At 47.3% G+C, this 20675-nt stretch overlaps 1 protein-coding gene across 1 annotated transcript in view; it reads left to right on the top strand.

The window, feature by feature from the left end:
- The window catches only part of SEZ6L (seizure related 6 homolog like), a 200142-nt gene that overhangs the window by 121701 nt on the left and 57766 nt on the right, over positions 1–20675 (top strand). The window contains exons 2-9 of the mRNA XM_029216623.1: positions 1004–1774; positions 2592–2725; positions 4725–4917; positions 6811–6996; positions 10554–10719; positions 14914–15080; positions 15480–15674; positions 17448–17586. Coding sequence (XP_029072456.1) covers positions 1004–1774; positions 2592–2725; positions 4725–4917; positions 6811–6996; positions 10554–10719; positions 14914–15080; positions 15480–15674; positions 17448–17586 — 1951 coding nt within the window. The remainder of the gene's footprint in view (positions 1–1003; positions 1775–2591; positions 2726–4724; positions 4918–6810; positions 6997–10553; positions 10720–14913; positions 15081–15479; positions 15675–17447; positions 17587–20675) is intronic.

Below are 20675 nucleotides of genomic sequence, written 5' to 3'. Positions count from 1 at the left end.
GACAATAGCCCCATTTTACAGCTGAGGAAACTGAGGCTCAGAGAGGTAGAGCCATTTGCCAGCTTGCAGTTGGCAGAACTGGGTCTCAAATAAGTAGATGCAGCTGTTTTCAGGCATGATTCTGCTAAACAGTAGCCTGGGCCAGCCCTTATTTAAAATTATTAGGTGGTTTTCCTTTCAAGACAAAAATAAATCACAAGGAGTCAGCAGGACATACAAGGCCCACCAGAGACTGGCCCCCACCTCCCTACCTCACCAGCTCTCTCTTTAATCACCCTCCACCTCTGTCCCCTGTTCTCTTTCATTCCTCTTTTGCGCTCACCTCAGCCAGGCCTCGGGTCTTCCCACACCCCTCTGTTCTAAACCTGCCTCACGATTCTGGATCCTTAAATCTTTGTGAGTTTCCCACAAGGTCACTTGTACATTATTTAGTTAAAACAAAAAAAAAATCAAACTCCTCCAATCCCAGGATAATATAGCCCTGAGTCAGGGCACACAGCTTAGAGAAGAGACTGTGGGTTGGTTACAGCCCCACTCATCCTCTTAGTGGGATAGCCTTGTGCAGTGAGCAATCTGCCCAGCTGTACATGGATGGTGGTCCTGCCCCACAGACTGGGTTAGGGGCCTGTCCTCTTAGCACATAAAGCTTTTCTCCTTCTAAGCGTTTATCACATCAAATATGATTATTTCTACTTTCTTATTCCCCCCTCCCAGGGCATATTTAACTGGACTATGAAATTCTTGTGCCCTTGGTTTCTGTACCTCTAATGGTTAGCTCAGGCTGGCCATGATCAACCCCAGTCTCCCTGGTTGGGAAAAGGAAGTAAGAAAGGAAGGGAAGAAGGAAGGAATGAAAGGAGGCAGCCCCACATTGGTTGATTGGGCTGTACCAGCATCCTAGCAAGACTTGGGTACCACCTCAGGGGGGCCACCCTCAGAGTCTGCCAGTTGAGGACCTAAAGCCCCTGGCCCCGAGCTAACTGGTGTCCATTCTCTTTCCAAGATGCGCCACTGGAGGGAGATGCTGGCCCTTCAGGTACTTACTTTCTGCCCTTGGAAGCCCTGGGGAGCAGCAGTCTGAGCCACGAGACCCCCAAAGAGAGAGTGACCACGGCCCCTCTGAATCCAGCGCAGTCAGGGGACGAGCTGCACAAGCCAGAGTTGGAAGGGATGGTCCCCTCCGCACCTCAAGACTCCGCGGCCGCGTCCATGCTGCTTCCGCTTCCGGAGGAACCCGGCACCGGGCATGCCTTTCCCCCGACGAAGAAGCCGCCTTCGCTCAAGCAGGTGAACTTGACCAGGAGGCAGCTGAGGCCGAAGGCCACCACCGCAGCAGCTGTGCAGAGGGCGGGGTCCCAGCCAGCATCCTCGGACCTGGTCCTCCTCTCCTCTGCCACGGAGAAGCTCCGCCCACCTGGGGACCAGGACCCCGTGGCCTCCACAGGGGAGGAGACCCACCCACTGTCGCTGTCATCGGAGGAGCCCCTCTGGCTGGAGCAGAAGGAAGGTGCAGTCCCCACGACGCCCGCGCCCCTACAGATCGCCCCCTTCACCTCGCAGCCGCTGGTGGCCCACACGCTCCCCCAGAGCCCCGACCCCGGGGCGCCCGCCGTGCCTGAGGAGGCCCACGAGGCTCCCCCAGGGGATGCCAGCCCCATGACCCTGATGGACAAATGTGAGAACGAGCTGACCGGGTCGGCCTCGGAGGAAAGCCAGGAGACCACGACGTCCACCATCATTACCACCACGGTCATCACCACCGAGCAGGCCCCAGGTGTGCAGCCCCCAACCCGTCCAGCCCTCCCAGAACTGCGATGAGGCACCTGCTGTGTGCAGGGCATGGGAGAGGGGGGCCGGGGAGGTCCCCGTCCCACCATTGGTTACCATCTATGGAGCCCTAGCTATGAGCTTGACCCTGTGGCCCAGAATTAATATCCCTGTTTTAGAGATGAGATCCCTGAGACCGTAAGACGTCGAGTACCCTGCCCAATGCCACACAGCTAAACAGCGGGATTCAAAGCCTTTCATCTTGGAACAGAATCCTTTTGTCTGCCTAGAAGGCCCTGGCCTTTCAAGGTGCTTTTGCTTTTACCATTACTTGAACTTGATAAAATGCACGTCTATGTTCCAGTCTTTCTTCTACCTTTTTTTCCATCTTCAAACACAGAGGAGAGACATCAGCTGTCAATCATACATTGATCTTGGACAAATGCAATGTGGCCGCTCAGGAAAGAGTATGAGCTCTAGGTTTGACTCCTGCTTGCTGTGTGAGCTTGGCCCAGATGCGCACCCCCTCTGAGCTTTGCTTTACGTAATCTCTGAGATGAGAATTAAGGTCTACCTTAATTCTACAGGTCTACCCCTGTAGACCGATGAGGTGCCTGGCAGCCTGTAGTAAGTTATCATTCTGTGTCAGATGCTGCTATTTGATTATCATGTTGATTCTGGAGCCGAAGGAGAATGAACAGCAGTGGGAGGAGTGGGGACAGGAGAACACACGTGTCCCCAGAGGCCCTGTTCCAGCCCGCAGCCCATCTGAGAGATGACATCTCAGCTGTTCTCCGTGTCCTAATGACAGTGCTTTCCTCCAGCTCTCTGCAGTGTGAGTTTCTCCGATCCTGAAGGGTACATCGATTCCAGTGATTACCCACCGCTGCCCCTCAACAACTTCCTGGAGTGCACGTACAACGTGACAGTCTACACTGGCTATGGGGTGGAGCTCCAGGTAACCCCAGAAAGGTGCCCTGCAGTGGCTGCCTCTTCCAGCAGAAAGTCTCTGAAGGATTGTCTGAGTCAGGCTTGTTTTTATCATCCTAACCAGTTTGGTTCTGGCTTTGCCCTAATGGGGCAATTTAAGCTGGGCTTTGGGGGATGAATAGGAGTTCCTAACTCAGGGCACAGCTGAAATAGCTTGGCACACATGGAGGGAAGGGGATGTGTTGATAAGTTGTGAATCATTACACCCAGAAGGAAAGTCCTCTGATATCCTGCTTATCAAACACACACATAGTCATGGAAGCCCCATGTGGCTCATTTGATTCATAAACTTTTGGCTGCAAACTAAGAATGGAAAAGCAGGGTAGCGTAGTGCTCAAGCATCTGGGTTTTAAGTCGCGGCTCTACCAGTTAATGCTATATGACTTTGGGTAAGGGACTCCAGCTCTCTGAGCCTCAGTTTCCCCATCAGTAAAACAGATGAAAATGTTGCTGCTTTACAGAGTTTCAGGGAGGAATAAATATGACAGTGCACAGAGGGCATTCATCCAGAGCCTAAGGGAGAGACAGCGGGCACTCAATGCATGTTACCAATTATCCCCACCCTAGCTCCAGGCCATCCCCAACCGACCTCCCCATCTTTAGAAGCACTTTTTGGTATGAAGTAAGATGACATGCCAGGAAGTGGTGAACTGTCCAGTTCACTGTCCCACAGAAGAAAGGGTGGAAGTGAAGCCAGAAAGCCACCAGAAGATTTCAAGCAGAGTCAGTTGTATGACATAAGCAGAACTTTACTTTAAGAAGGTTTTCTGATTGTGTAGGGAGGATGAAAGGTAAGCCTCTCTGCAGAACTTGTGTCCAGAGCTTAGCACAGCACGTGGCACGTGGTAGGTACTTCGTAAACATTCATGGACTTAACCTGGAGAAAAGTTGCAGTCCAGCTGATTCTGGCACTTCATGAGCACTTTCCTCCACTTGAACAAACCCACTCTGTCTAATACTGTACGGAGCTTTTTATCAGGCACTGTAGAATTCCTTCATTAGCACCTACTCTGTACCAGTCACAGCAGTGGGGGACAGGGTGATGTGTAAAACTGCTGCAGTGCCTGCCCTAAAGGAGTCTGCTGTTTTGTGATTGAGATAGACACACGTGGAAGACATTGGGATGCTTCTCCCAATGGTTTGTAGTAGATGTTCATAGTGGATGTTGTAGAATCACAGTGGAGAGACAGGCAAGCTCCTCGGCAGTTAGGGAAGGTTTCACGGAGAAGGGTAATTTTAGTGGGGCTTTGACGAGTGAGTAGGCATTCATCAAAGAGGAAAGAGAGTAAGGTGTATGGCCTGAAAGAGGAAAGACTTGTCAGTAATGCCTGCCTTGCTTACACAAGAGGCAAGGGTCTGGGGTCCCAGGCCCCACTAAGAGAAGCAGAAATATTCATATTGGGAACTGGGGACTGACTAAGGTCCCCACCCCACCCCCGCTCCATTTGTTCAGCATCCTTGTCTGCGAGTAAAGTATCTCCCTTCTTTCTCTCCCAAACCTGGAAAGTGGACTAGGCAAACCAAGTACATGGAGCTTTGAGGAGCCTCTGCCATTGAAGCCACCATTGAGGAGGATAAGAAAGTGGGCCTGAGAAAGCCCTAGAGATGAGCCCCCCCACGCCCTCACCAGTTTATGCAGAAGGGCAAGAGTGTATTCAGTCAGTCCATAAAGATTATTGAGCACATACTATGTGCCAGGCACGATTTTAGGCCCTGGGGACCCTGAGCAGCACGGAAAGTTTCTTGCCTCCCTGGAGCTTACCTTCTGGTGAAATGCCTTCTGTCTCCCTGGAGATGGGACCTCAGGCACAAGCTGATCAAACCCCTGCCCCCACCTGCCAGCTCCAGAAGACTCTGTCTCGGCTGCCAGCATCCAGAAGCCCCTTTCATGGGACTCAGATAAGGGGGCTAACAGGTGCCCTGTCCCAAACATGACTCAGATTCTGTCTACCCCTACCTGTCTCCAGGTGAAGAGTGTGAACCTGTCCGAGGGGGAGCTGCTTTCCATCCGTGGGGTGGATGGCCCTTCCCTGACCATTCTGGCCAACCACACCCTCCTGGTAGAGGGGCAGGTGATCCGAAGCCCCACCAACACCATCTCCGTCTACTTCCGGACCTTCCAGGACGATGGCCTTGGGACCTTCCAGCTGCACTACCAGGGTAAGATCAGGCTGAGGCTGTTGAGATGTAGCTTTTGTCTCCCTTTCTCTCTGGAGCCAAGGATTCTCACCCTTCTTGTGCCAGGGACCCCCTCTGGCAGTTTGGTAACACTGTGAACCGCTTCTTAGATTTGTGTTTTTAAGAGCATAAAATATATACAATTCAAAAGGAAGCCATTCGTATTTAATAGCAGTTGTCAAAATATTGTTTTCATCTATGATATCATAATCTATGTGCTTCTTTATTAACACATTAAATAATATTTCCCAGTGGCTCTGATAATTACTGTAATTTCAAAGGAGCATAAGAAATATGTCAAGATACTCATTTTGATATGAAAATATCTATGATTTCTCTTGGTGACAAAGTCACATGTTCTGTGACTATGTTACAGATTGTTGCCTACATTTGTGATTGAAGGAAATACCATTGTTAAGTGAAAGGTTAATGAAGGATGAGCAAGCCTCCTTTTCCCGTTCAAGTTCATGTCTCCTGAATCTGACACACAAATCCCATGAGAGTCCGTGGGTTTCTGGGAAACAGCCTTTGCTACTGGAGTCCTTCTCTCTTTTTTCTTCTTCTCCACTGTTTCTTTCTTTCCTTTTTTGTCTGTTTCTAGTCTCCTCTCTTTTGTTTTCTGTTCACCTTTCTCCTCTCTTCTCCTCCCTCTTTTCTTGCTTCCTTCATATCTTTCTTTCCTCCCCTCCCTCTCTTCATTCCCACCCCCATTCTCTCTTCCTTCTCTCTCTCATTTCAATGTCATCCCATTTTCCCCACCTCCTGGGCGTTTCCCAAGATCTCCGGTTACTTCCCTTACCAGGAGCTCCCCCTGGATACTTGCCAAGTATAAGATGGGGAAGGGGAGCCCTTAGCCATACCTTGGGAGGTCGAAAGCCATCCACATTTACGTCACATTGACTAAATGTCTGGAAAAACAATTCATTTAAAAATTTCCCCTTGGATGTTTCTGAAACAGATGGGTGACTGTATACAGGAGTGTCCGTTTCCTCACACCTTCTCAATATGCAGACTACCGTCTGTTGTCTTTGTTAATTAAAAAATGGAAAAAAATAGCTCATTGAGCCATGAGCTTGAATTTAGGCCTCCTCATGGGAACTGGGAATGCAGATATCCTAGGCTGCAGGAGAGGTCAGACCATAGTCTAGTGGTGGAGCTAGGACGGATTCAGCACCCTCTTATGAAAATGAAACTCCAGGAGCTCAACGTGGTCACGTACACCCTTCTACCACCCCATCCAGTGAGCTCTGTGCACCAGATATTGGGCTAAGGAGGCTCTTCTTTGGCATTTCACATGTAATCCTTACCGCCACCTGTGAAACAGGGACGATCACAGAGAGGAGAGTGAAGTTCAGGGCACTGTGTCAGTTTCTCAAGGTCACACGGTTTCTGAGTGATGGAGTAAGAGAATGTAAACTCACATCCATCGCCCTCAGAGCCCAAGCCCTTACCTCCCAGGACAGTTGTTTCCAAGCTTTCATATCTTGGGCATTTCCTGAAGTACTGGTTATTCTAACTCTGGTCCAAGAGCCTGCATTTTTATCAGACACCTGAGCTGTTCGTGCAGGTGAGACTAACCTACCTCAAGGAGAAGGCCGTTCTGTCTCCAGGGAGAGATGGGAACACATTTGTCGCCCCAAACCTGCTGTCTCTGCTTAGGCAGGGTGGGGAGCTTTGAGCCTAGAAAAAAGCTCTCATCTGGCAGTCTCAGCACCACGTGATCAACTCGAGTCAGTAAAATACCCTCCTCCAGCACTCCAGGGGCCTCAGGGGCCTCATCTTTTCTCCTCAGCAAAAATTGACTCCCAGGATGTGGGTCATGTTCTTTGTCTCCCCCTCTGAGAGATGACTGTCTGCCCCTGCATTTCTTCCCAGCCTTCATGCTGAGCTGCAATTTTCCCCGCCGGCCTGACTACGGGGATGTCATGGTGATGGACCTGCACTCAGGTGGGGTGGCCCACTTCCACTGCCACCTGGGTTACGAGCTCCAGGGTGCCAAGACGCTGACGTGCATCAATGCCTCCAAGCCCCACTGGAGCAGCCAGGAACCCATCTGCTCAGGTACATGCCAGCCTCAGCCAGACCAAACACGGATGGTCCACTTAAGAGGGGAGAGACCAGCCCCCAGGGTATTAACATTGACCTTAGGGAAGAGATTCCCCCAAATACAGATGGCTGCTGCCATTTAAAGTTTTGTTATATGATAAAATTGACCATTAGTGACACTTAGTCCATTCGCAATCTTGTGCAACCATCACCACTACCTTTATCACCCCCAGAAGGACACCCTGGACCCAGTAGCAGTCACTCCCCATTTGTCCCTGTCCCCAGCCCCTGGCAACCACCAGTATGCTTTCTGTCTCTATAGATTTGCCTATTCTGGACGTTTCAATACATGGGATCGTACAATATGTAACCTTTTGTATCCGGCTTCTTTCACTTAGCATAGTGTTTTCAGGGTTCATCCATGTTGTAACGTCTGTCAGAACTTCATTCCTTTTTATGACTGAATAATATTCCATGATGTGGATAGGCCACATTTCATCTGTTCATTCGTTGGTGGACATTTGAATTGCTTCCACTTTGGGGGTATTAGGAATAATGCTGCTGTAAATGTCTGTATGCAGGTTTTTATGTTTTCATTTCTCTGGGGTATATACCCCAAAGTGGAATTGCTGAGTTATATGCTAATACCACGTTTAACTTTTGAAGGAACCATCAAACTGTTTTCCACAACGGCTGCACGGTTTTACTTTCCCACCAGCCATGTATGAAAGTACCAGTTTCTCCACATCCTCACCAGCACTTATTTTCGATGTCTTCTTTTTATTATTATAGCCATATAATAATATGGGTGTGAAGGTATCTTACTGTGATTTTGATTTGCATTTTCCTAATGGCTAATGACATTAGTATCTTTTCATATGCTTGTTGGCCATTTGTGTATCTTCTAGGAGAAATGTCTATCCAAGTCCTTTGCCCATCTTTTTCTTGAGTTGTAGGAGTTCTTTATATATTCTGGATACTAGACCCTTACCAGATATATGATCTGAAAATATTTTCTCCCACTCTGTGGGTTGTCTTTCACTTCTTGATAGTGTCCTTAATTTTGACAAAGTCTAATTTGTGTAATTTTTGTTTGTTGCTTGTGCCTTGGATATGACAGCTGCCATATTTTGAGCCCAGTCCATATGCCAGGGCTCTGATAAATCCTCACAGCAATCCAACATGGTGGGAACAATATCCCCATTTTACAGATGAGGAAACTGAGGCTCATGGAGGTGAAGTTTCTCCCTCAAAGTCACCAGATAGAAATTGAACTGAGTCCAGAACCCTTCTCTCCTGAGCTCTTTTCCTTACGCCTTCACTGTTCAAAGTGCAATCTGCAGACCAGTGAGTTTACTAGAAATACACAATTCCAAGCCCCGTACAAAACCAAGCGAATCAAAATCTACATTTAAAGTGCTCCTTTTGTGGTTCATGTGCACATTATAGATTGAGAAGCACTCTGTACCACACTCTGTCTGCCCCAGTGGCCATAACCTTGACCATCCTCAGTTATCAAGAGAGCAAATCTCTATTAGATTCTCAAAAGTCCTGACCATGGCCAGGAAAGTGTAGGCTGCCCACATTAACTGAGCACCTTCTCTGTGCCAGGCCATGAGTCATGTACAAGGAGAATACTGGGAATAAGAAAACATCACTCCTGCCCTCCAGGCATTCATATAGTCAGTAGAATTCAAAATGCAAATGAGAGCTGATGATAAATTCTCAGATTTAATTGTTGCAGTATCGTTCCCCCAAGGCCCTTCAGAATTTTTCTTTTTTTTTTTTAACAAAGAAAAAACATTCAAACCATAGGGCAGTTGGTCTCCATGCCTCCCTCACGTTAATTTTTATCTATGTATGAAATCAGAGAGGAATTAAGCCTCAATTTGTGCTAAGAAAGACGGATGGGGAGCCGCGGCTGGCAAATTGAAACCAGTCATCAGTTGGCTTAATAAGGCAAGGAATGGGAGCAGAGAGGCCGCAAATGAGTGGCAGCTCGGGGAGGACAGATGGCCAACGCCCCCCACCAGGGACAGTGTCCATCTCCTCGGCTCCTGAGCTATGGGGCAGTAATGCTGGCTACATTTTGAGCACCTACTCTGTGCCAGGGACAGCGCCAAGCCCTCTACATGCAGTGTTGCACTGACTTAACCACCACAGTCCCATAAAGAGGGTGGAATTAGTATTAACATTTTACAGTGACCTAGAGGTTCAGAGATCTTCGGTGGCTCGTCCTAGATCCACAGCAGATAAGTGGCGCTGGCCAGATTTGAACCTTCACTTTTGGATGGGGATTCAGGAGAGGTAGCTGAAGAGGCTGCGTCCCAGTGCTCTGTCCGTGGTCCTGAAAGAACTACTGTACAAGACTTCTTGGTAGTGTCTTTGCTGTAGATCACAGCAGAGTCCAGAGCAGAGAAGGGAGCTATCTGCCTTTCTCATCAGTGCACGTCCTTATTAGTCATGCAGTCATTCAGCAAACATTTAATGAAAACCAAATATCTCCTAAAAATAAGTCTACCTCCCCACATTTGTATAACTTTTTCTAGTTCACAAATCACTTTTTAATATTTATTAAAATTTTATGATAAAAGTAATACATGGCTCTGGTAAAAAAAAAAAAAAATCCAAGAAAGTGTTGAAGACTGTAGCAAATCACTTTTACATTCCTGGTCTCTGTTGATCCTTGCATATAGCTCATTGAAATAGATATAGCGGACCATTTTCTAGCTTCTTTTTTCCCACTTAAAATATAGTGAATATTGTTCTATATTCTCAAGTTCTTTGAGAACATGGTTCTTCAAAACTATATGAATGACACGCATTTATTTCACCAAGCATCTGTACACGGACATTCACGTTCCTTCTGTTTTTTGCTCTTAGAGGCAATCTGGCAGTGAACATCCTCATTCATACATTTTTGTGAAACTCTCTAAATCTTTTCTTAAGGTAAATTCCCAGAACCTTAATTACTAGGTCAAAATGTTTGAACATATTTTCCAGAGTTTTCATCAGATTGCCCTCCTGAAAGGCCACAGCAACTTGCATTCTAACCACTCCTGAATGAGAGTGACCATTTCCCATCACTGGAGATAGCTTTCCAGTTTATTGCTGCTTTTTATCTTGACCAATTAGGTGGATAAAGATAGAATATAGTTTAGATTTGCATTTCTTTTATTACCAGTGAGGCTGTATTTTTTTAGTGCTTACTAAGTAATAAAAGTATATTTCTTCTTTTGAGAACTGCCTATTTATGTCCTTCTTAATTACCATTTTGTAATTAGGAATCAGGGCACAGCCAGCACGTGGAAGAATCCTTAAATCACAGCCATTCATTCCCCACCATGGAACGCACATGGCAATGGTTCTAATCATGGAATTAGACCTCCTGTCAAACAGGATGAACCTGTCTCAGGAGGATGGGACTTTTCCCATGGTTTCTCTCTTCCCCAGCCTATTTCCTCCCATGAAGGGGTGGGGAGTGGGGAAGGATGAAACCCTCACTTCCTCTCTCTCTCTGTCTCTCTCTGCAATCCTCTCACTGCCCACCCACCCCTACTCTCCGACCCCAGCCCCTTGTGGAGGGGCGGTGCACAACGCCACCATCGGCCGCGTCCTGTCCCCAAGTCACTCTGGAAATACCAATGGGAGCCAGTTCTGTGTGTGGACAATTGAAGCTCCAGAGGGCCAGAAGCTGCACCTGCACTTTGAAAAGCTGTCACTGCATGAGAAGGACAGGTAACACTCTGAGGGCCCCCAGCCAGCCTCGTTCCTTCCCAGAGTGTTAGAACGCGGCATGGGATTTGGAGTCTTGAAAGGACTAAAATGCTGCCTCGTGGACGTCAAGAAAGGAAGAGCTGGGGAGGGTGGCAAGGTTATTAGAGACCATCATCTTCGATCTCTTCCTTTTACACGTAAGGAAACTAGGACATACAGAGGGGAAGGGACTTACCCTAGTCACACAACAGGGTAGGGGGAGAGACAAGAAGGGAATCCAGTTCCCCGACCTCGAACTGCCTCATCCCTTTTTGCAGTTGAACAAGGAGGGAGTGTTTACTGAGCATCAGCTCTGTGCCCAGTCATGTATTAGCCTCCATGGAGAACAGCAGAGAAGTAGGAAACCTTGGTTCCTGGCAGTTGAGATGGAAAAACCAGACTTACGTACAAGAAGGAACTAGAGAAGATACAAGACAACATCTAAGCAAGAGTATGTCTGTAGATGCTAAGTTATATGCACAGAATCCAGAATCTGAAAACTCTGAGAATTATTCTAGAATATTGTGGAATGTTCTAGAAAATTAGGGTCTTAGCTGCTTAGACTTGCTGTCTTAGGTTGAGTTTCCTTGGAAACAGACAGAGTGACAAAGATGTGAGAGAAAGTGGTTGGTTTGGGAGCTGATCTTAGCACCAGGAAAATGAGCAGAGAAGGAAAGGGAGTAGGTACAGTATGTATTGGTAGGCAGATGACTGCAGAGACAACTGGGTCTCTATCTACTGCTGGCCTCCAGGAAGCTGCATTGAGCAGGGCTCAGAGCATTCCTGTCGGAGGGTGAGGGAGCTGGGTATTTATCCACCCCCACCATCCATGTTGGAGGAGGCGTGCTCCTGGACACACTGACTCCCCAACACTGCCTGCCACCCTTGGAGCTGGCTGATTCTCAGAGACTCTGGAAGCCAGCCGAAAATGGGTAAGGAAAGAGTGCTATGGGGATGTGGGTAGGGCACCGACAGAGTGTCAGCACCTTAGAATTCTGGAATTGTCCGATGTTGATCTTAGAATTATATAGTGTCCTGGCTTCTTTGAAGCTTCAAATCTAGACCATTAACCTCTAGGAAAGGATTCTGAGAGAAAATACCAGAAAACTGAATAAGTTACCCAACTCTGGAGTCTACTTCCTTCCAAGTCATCCAGCTTTATCCTGAACAACTCCATATCAATAAATCACTGCTTTAAAGTACAAGGTGTGGGGCTTCCCTGGTGGCACAGTGGCTAAGAATCCGCCTGCCAGTGCAGGGGACATGGGGTCAAGCCCTGGTCCGGGAAGATCCCACATGCCGCAGAGCAACTAAGCACGTGCACCCCAACCGCTGAGCCTGCGCTCTAGAGCCCGCGAGCCACAACTGCTGAGCCCACGCGCCGCAACTACTGAAGGCCGCACACCTAGAGACTGTGCTCTGCAACAAGAGAAGCCACCATAATGAGAAGCCCACTCACCACAACAAAGAGTAGGCCTCGCTCATCACAACTAGAGAAAGCCCATGCAGCAATGAAGACCCAACACAGCCAAAAATAAATAAATTTATAAAAAAAAGAAATTCTCTTCCACCTGGGAACTCTGGGAGCCAGTGTAGACACACACACTAACTTCTCCATTCCTAGCAGCGAGAGAGCAGAGATCATTGTCCCTCATCTCCCATCAATTGGCTGCTCTCAGAGTTTGTTGATTCCCTGACACACTGGCCTGTCACCTGTGCCAGTAGCTGGGGTGCTCCAGAGAAAGCCTGCAGGACAAGGAACACAAGTGCAGAGAAATGGTAAGAGCCTTGAGGAGCAACTAAGCACATGTGCCACAACTACTGAGCCTGCGCTCTAGAACCCACGAGCCACAACTACTGAAGCCCACACACCTACAGCATGTGCTCCGCAACAAGAGAAGCCGCTGCAATGAGAAGCCCGCGCACCACAATGAAGAGTAGCCCCTGCTCACCACAACTAGAGAAAGCCTGCAAGCAGCAATGAAGACCCTTAATTAATTAATTAAAAAAAAGAAGAAATGGGACCTGATCTAAACCTTGGAAAGAGATTCGATCGGGGAACCCAAAATACAGTGAGTGGGTAGAGTAGCCCAAGCAGAGAGAATAGGAGTGGGGGGTGGGCAAAGATGTAGAGGTAAATGGGGATCATCTTCTGAAGGGCTTTGGGTACCGGGCTGCTTCTATAAGCTATAAATAGCCATGGAAGGATTTTGAGTAGAGGAGAGAAATGAAGAAAGATTTTAAAGATGGTTTACCCCCAAAATGAAGTCTTTCTAAACTCCAGTCCCATAGTATGCAGCACAGAAGGTGGGTTCTCTGGTCAAACATGTTCGGGAGACAATGTATACACAGTCTCTGTCTTGGAAGGTGCTAATGCACATTAGCTGGCAAAGGCACTGACAAGTCCTGCAAGGGAAAAAATGTTTAATTTTTATTTAACCTGGCATTTTCCAAACCCATTTGACCATAGACTATGTATAGATTTTTATTCCTATTTTAGACATTCTAGAGAACATAAGTAGAAAATTGCTATTTTGGGAAGATTAATTGACTAGAGATTTTGAGATCCTGAGAGTTTGCTCTAGAGCAAAAGGCACTGGTTCTCTGAAAGAGGAGTCCTGGGGCATGGCCCCCAAGATACAACAAAATCAGCAGGGATCAGAAGATTGTGAAGTGGCCTCTCCCCACTCTCGGAATGGCCCTGGGCCTCTACCTCAGGCCCCTCCTCATCCCAGCCACAGTGGACACATGGCACAATGAACAGACTGTGACTCTAACATTTATGCATTTTGGTGACATTAGAAATTCATGTGATAAACCCTTTTTATGGGTCACAGTAAAAAAAAAAAAAAAAAACCCTCAAAGGATTAAAAATGCCTGTTTATGAGTCCAGAAAAATAAGTGATCCAATTTGTGTACTGGTTTCTTCCACATTTTTGCGTAATTTTTTAAAAAATACCAAGGCTAGCAAAGAGCCAAGTGCCAAAGGTTGTATTTTTCTTTTTTAATAAATTTATTTATTTATTTATTTTGGGCTGTGTTGGGTCTTCATTGCTGCATGCGGGCTTTCTCCAGTTGCAGTGAGCTCGGGCTTTCTCTGCTCTTTCTTGCGGTGCACAGGCTTCTCATTGTGGTGGCTTCTCTTGTTGTGGAGCACGGGCGCTAGGCACACGAGCTTCAGTAGTCGTGGCACGTGGGCTCAGTAGTTGTGGCTCGCGGGCTCTAGAGCGCAGGCTCAGTAGTTGGGGCACATGGGCTTAGTTGCTCTGCGGCATGTGGGATCTTCCCGGACCAGGGCTCGAACCCGTGTCCTTTGCATTGGCAGGCGGATTCTTAGCCACTGTGCCACCAGGGAAGTCCCCAAAGGGTTTTAATAACAGTAAAAATGACTACCAGCGTTTTATCTGATGCCTTTCATTTTTCAGGACACTTTATCCTGTTGTATTCTCACAGTCCCCCTGTAAGATAGGTAGGAAAGACATTGTGATCCCTCTTTTCATGGTTGTGGATACTGAGACACAAGATGTGTTGAGACTTCTGTAAGCTCAGTGGGTAGGGAACTGGGGACTAAAAATTGGGACTCCTGACTGCAGGCACGGTGGTCTTAGGAGATAAAACTCAGTGACAGAGTGTAGTAGGGGTCCAATGCTTGGTCATTTGACTTGCATACCGACTCTGTCCTGCGCACTTTATATCCATGGTCTCTAATCCCCACACTCTGGTGTAGGTGTGCTTGTACCCATTTTACAGATGAAACAGAGGCTCAGTGGGGTGCAGTGTCTTTGTCCAAAGTCACTCAGCTCAGAAGTTAAAGTCGGAACTCTGTCTGATTATATATATATCAGTGTTTCAGGAATGATATTAGCCCAATCATCCCAGCTTCTCAATTAGTAATAATAATCAGTATCTATTAATTCATCTGGTCATTACATCACACCCAGCACTTTCCTTGGAGAGCTCAGAATCTATCCACGAGTCTGGGACAAGCATCGTACAGAAAGGGAGACAAATTCGAATAGATGGAGCAGAGTGTGCGGGCGAGCATGGGGTGAAATCGGGATGTGAGTCTGGGATTGAGGCCGCGGAGTGGGTGGTCACAGCACACACCTCCCACTGCTATGCATCAGAGGCCCGAGAAGACCTCATATTGGCTCTTGTCTCCTTCCCCGCTGCCAGGATGATGGTCTACAGTGGGCTGACCAACAAGTCCACTCTTCTCTACGACTCCCTCCAAACCGAGAATGTCCCCTTTGAGGGCCTGCTGAGTGATGGCCACACCATCTGCATCGAATTCACGTCTGACCAGGGGCGGGTGGCCTCAGCCTTCAACATCCGGTTCGAGGGTGAGGGTCCCGGAGGCTGCCCTGTCTCCTAGGGTGGCAGCGTGGGAGCAGGGGAAGCATGGCGGGGCCGGGTCATGGGAGGTAGAAATCTGACCTGCAAAGGATTGGGGAGAAGCCGTAGCTAGAGTGACTCTTGGACTTCCAAAGGCCGCCTCTGCAGGGTTGGGAGAGCAGAGGTTCTTGTTCCCATTTTAGATATGAAAATAATGAGGCCCGAGAAGCCAAGTGAATGGCCTAAGGGCCCTCAGCAGGTCAGTGGGAACTGGAATGTGGGGTCTGGTACCCGTTTCCCTTGGGGCTTCCCTGAACAGCAGGAGGGGCCCCTGCTTCTGAGACACAGCCCTGTGAGCCACCCCTGACTCATTTGAGCGGCTGACCTCTTTTGTGTCCTGGCCCCAGCCTTTGAGAAAGGCCACTGCTATGAGCCCTACATTCAGAATGGGAACTTCACCACGTCTGACCCGACCTATAACATCGGGACCATAGTGGAGTTTACCTGCGACCCCGGCCACTCCCTGGAGCAGGGCCCGGCCATCATTGAGTGTATCAACGTGCGGGACCCATACTGGAACGACACGGAGCCCCTGTGCAGAGGTGAGTGGGTCACAGCCCTCCTCCCAGGGCACCCCAGAGCCCTCCACCCCTTCAGATGAAAGGCCCAGCTTATATACCGATTTTAGGAGTAGAATCCTTTCTGGAGCTCACCCCTCTTTGGGTCAGGTTTGCTGCTGGTCCTTGAGAAAATCACAAAATGGGTAAAATTGAAAAGTTGCCTCTTCCTCCAGGCACAAGACCCCATCATGCACAGCTTGGTGAGAAGATCGCTGCATGGGTTTCAGCTCCTACCTGTGCTATGCAGACATGTGCAGTGCACAGCCCGCCCAACAGCACATGGCAGCCCTGAGTCTAATTAATGATAATGATAACAGTTGTTAATAGGAGTGCAAAAAACTGTGTTTTTGTGCAGGCACTCTGTGCCTTATCTGATTTAATCCTCACTACAACCCTGTGAGGTGCATATTATTATTGATCCCGTGTACAGATGAGGAAACAAGCTGTGACGTGACATGCTTCAGAACACACTGAGGGTAATTGGCAGAGGTGGGAATGGAACTCAAGTCTCTCTGTTCTCAGAGACCTGTGCCCTGAGCCCCTTTGGACAATGTCAGCTGTGTGGAATCCTCATCTATGGGGACTCCCAGTGCCCTGCCCTCCCCTATTTCTCCATGTTCAAGGCCACTGAGCCACCCCGAGCCTGGACCCATGTGGGGAATGTGGAGTAATGAACAGAGCCCTGGCTCCCGGCAGCCGCCACCTAGATGGTGGTTGGCGTGAAATCACAGCCTTGCTGTGGTGAGGGATTGATCCCTGTATTAAATGTGCTGGTTTAACAGAGTGGAATTTATTGGTGCTTTGGCCTCTGCCACACTGAGAATTTTCCAAAGCAGTAAACACAGAGTGAAATTTAAAGGGCCAGGCGCCAGGTGCGGCCACATCTCCGCTTCCAGTTCAGAGCCAGGGCGTTCCACAGTAACGTTAAGAATTACTGAACGCTTACCTTGTGCCAGGCGTTGTGCTGTGTTTGGCATCCATGAGCTCACTTAAGCCTCAGAATAACCCAGTGAAGTCAGCACTGGTGTTTCTCCCTGCTCTACAGAGGGAGGCATCTGAGGCTCCAGGAACTTATTACATGCCTTGTCACAGAGCCTTTGGTGGCAGAGGCAAGACTCGAACCCAGGTCCATCTGACTAGAATGTACCATCTCTAGTCACTGTTCACCCTACTCAAGGGGAGGGCTATTAAGGATGCACTTGAAACTTTGAACTCTGTCGTTCGTCCTGAAAGAACTACAGTCATCCTTCAGTATCCACAGGGCACGGGTTCCAAGGCACACCCCCCCACGCCCCCAATACCAAAATCCGTGGATGTTCAAGCCCGTTATATAAAAGGACACATCCTCTCATATACTTTAAATCATCTCTAGATTACTTATAATTCCTAATGCAGTGTAAATACCGTGTAAATACAATGTAAATGCTATGGGAATGTCCTAAATGCAATGTTAACGCTATGTGAATAGTTGCCGGTGAGTGGCAAATTCAAGTTTTGCTTTTTGAAACTTTCTGGAATTTTTTTTCAAATATTTATGATCCCCTGTCGGTTGAATCCATGGATGCAGAACCCACAGTACAATGCCCTTGCCCCACCTTTGCCAAATTTCAGCTAAAGGAGGCAGGTGGCCAGTCCTAATTTAATCATTCCACACACATGTATGGACTGTCTGACTTCATAGACCACACTCTTAACTGTTACACCATATCTGCTTCCTTATGAGTAATGTGTGTGTGTGTGTCTGTGTCTTTACAGCCATGTGTGGTGGGGAGCTCTCTGCCGTGGCCGGGGTGGTGCTGTCCCCAAACTGGCCAGAGCCCTACGTGGAAGGTGAAGATTGTGTCTGGAAGATCCACGTAGGGGAGGAGAAACGGATCTTCTTAGATATCCAATTGTGAGTGTTTATGATGGGTGGACCCCCCAGGCCAGCCAGTTGGGGAAGAAATTGCTCCTGCTTTATTATTTCAACCAATATTAATTAAGCATCTCTACTGCGTGTCAGGGACTGTGCAAAGAACTGGGGTCCCTATGGTGAGGAAGTGACAACATCATACACACCCAGAAGGAGTTCCTATCCTCAGGAAAGTCAGTTGTCTAAGGAAACAGGCACTAAGTGAGGAATTGCAGCGATGTAGCTTTGTTAAGCACTGTAAGGAAAGGTGCCTGATGCCATGAGATTCTGTAACGGGGATTTGATATAAAGAGGAAGGTCAGAAAAGCCTTCCCTGAGGACCTGACAAAGCTCAGAACTAAAGGATGAATTTGAGTGAATTCATCCAAGAAGGAACAGAGTATGCAGAGGCCCTGTGACAAGAGCAGGCACAGCATTTTCAGAGGACTGAATGGCTAGTATGGTCAGGAGGAGGAGGGAAATATAACATGTACACTCTGTACCACAGTAGTTTATTTTCCTATCTATCTCTCTCAACTAGACCAGAAGGTCCTTGCAGTCAGGACCTGGTCTGATTTATCTCTGTTTTAGGGTCTAACACAGAGCCTGACACATAGTAGATGCTCAGAAAATGATTGCTGAATGAAGAAATGCTGTCATGAATGGACTTACCTGGCTGTGTGGCTGTTTCCAATATTCAGTGGGGGTACCTATTAGATGCTCCATCCAGAACTTTCCCTAACTCCCCAGGAATCAGGAGAAGGGGACAGAGACACACAGTGGTGGCTAGAAAAGCAGAAGAAAGGGCTGTCCAGCAGATCCAGAGACGTGGCTGGGACAGTGAGGGGATGCCAAGTTTGGAAGAGCCTCTCTGGATGCAGCCTAGGGGTCAGCTCTCCCCTCAAGCCTGAAGTAGAAACCCACTTGTGTGGGAAGCATGACTTGGGTGCTGCTTGGCTTTGCAGAGGAGCCTGGCGAGAGGGAAATTATTTGCAAGATTTTGTGCCAGTACCCTACTGTTTTGATTACTGTAGCTTTGTAGTATAGTCTGAAGTCAGGAATTGTGATCCCTGTAGCTCCATTTTTCTTTCTTAAGATTGTTTTGGCTCTTCAGGGTCTTTTGTGTTTCCACACAAATTTAAAAATTTTTTGTTCAGTTCTGTGAAAAATGCCATTGGTAATTTGATAGGGATTGCATTGAATATGTAATTGCCTTGGGTAGTATAGTCATTTTAACAATATTGATTCTTCCAATCCAAGAACACAGTATATCTTTCCATCTGTTTGTGTCATCTTCAATTTCTTTCATCAATGGCTTATAGTTTTCCAACTACAGATATTTTGCCTCCTTAGGTAGGTTGATTTCTAGGTATTTTATTCTTTTTGATGCAATGGTAAATGGGATTGTTTCTTTAATTTCTCTTCCTGATATTCTGTTGTTAGTGTATAGAAATGCAACAGATTTCTGCATACTAATTTCATATCCTGCAACTTTACTAAATTCATTGATGAGCTCTAGTAGTTTTCTGGTGGTAGGAAACCCCATTCTAAAGCTCCTTCCTCCAGGAAGCCTTCCATGGCTCCCCACTGCCCTCATGACAAATATAAATTTATGGTCCCAGTTGATGAGCACCCCGCCACCAGAAGTTGCTGGGCAAACCATCTCAGTCTTCAGCCAGGAGAAGAGGAAATCAACTCCTGATATCCTGGCTTCTGCTGAAGGTCCTCCAGCTCCATGCCCCAAGATGTGGTCTGTGGTCCCCTCCCTTCTGCCCAGCTCAGCATCCTCTCCTCACAGCATGCATCCCTTACGGGTGGTTTTGCTTCACCAAGACTGACCCACGTCTCCCCTTGGTGTCAGAGGCCTGAAAGAGGAAACAGGAAAATGGGAACCCTGCTTTCATCCCCTCCAGGCATCAAATATTCAATTAACCTTCATCTCAACATGGGATGGGGTTTTATTTCCACTACAAAGCACACGATGCAGTAGCCCATCCAGGAAACTGGAGCATTTAAGCAGAAATACTTCCCCAAAGCCAGGCCACCACCAGCATTAGCGTCAGAAAAGGAACCCTTGCAGGGGACACTTTCTTCTGATCATCTTGGCAACTCTAGATGTGAGTGTTGGGTAGGAGGGAGGACCCCTGGGTTCCCTCCTCTGTGCCCTGACAGTGATCCCTGAGCAGCCCTGGACCTGTCACCCAGCCTCTCTGGGCTTCACACTCCTTCTCTGCAAAGGGACGGGTTGCCTTGAACAGAGAGGATGCAAACGCTGACTCCTGCAAGGTCAGGCAAGTATCATAAAATGGGAATTGGGGCTGTGTGAGATAATGTAGAGCTGGGGGAACTGTGGTGAAGTGGGAACTACATCCCCACCTAACATCATTTAAATTCAAATTTTTAAAAAGTTTATTTTATTAAAGTATAGTTGATTTACAATGTTGTGTTAGTTTCTGGCATACAGCAAAGTGATTCTGTCATATATACATATATACATACACATATATACATGTATATACATACACATATATACATGTATATGTATATACACATATACATGTATATGTATGTATATATGTGTATATATGTACATGTATATGTGTATATATACACTTATATATGCACATATATGTTACATATACATATACATATATATGTATATGCCACCATATATACATTCTTTTCCGTTATGGTTTATCACAGGATATTGAATATAGTTTCCTGTGCTATACAATAGGACCTTGTTGTTTATCCATTCTCTCTATATAATAGTTTGCATCTGTTAATCCCAAACTCTCAATCCTTCCCTTCCTCTATCCCCCCCGCCCTTGGCAACCACAAGTCTGTTCTCTATGTCTATGAGTCTGGTTTTGTTTCATAGATAAGTTCATTTGTGTCATATTTTAGATTCCACATATAAGTGATATATGGTATTTGTCTTTCTGACTTACTTCACTCAGTATGAAAATCTCTAGGTCCATCCATGTTGCTGCAAATGGCATTATTTCATTCTTTTTTATGGCTGAGTAGTATACACTGTGTGTGTGTGTGTACGTGTGTGTGTGTGTGTGTGTGTGTGTATATATATATAT

The sequence above is a fragment of the Monodon monoceros genome, unplaced genomic scaffold (assembly GCF_005190385.1).
Source record: "Monodon monoceros isolate NGI ecotype Baffin Bay Population unplaced genomic scaffold, NGI_Narwhal_1 Super_Scaffold_1, whole genome shotgun sequence".
Lineage (NCBI taxonomy): Eukaryota > Metazoa > Chordata > Mammalia > Artiodactyla > Monodontidae > Monodon > Monodon monoceros.
The sequence above is the reverse complement of the archived record's forward strand: the minus strand, read 5'-3'. Positions and strand labels throughout refer to the sequence as shown.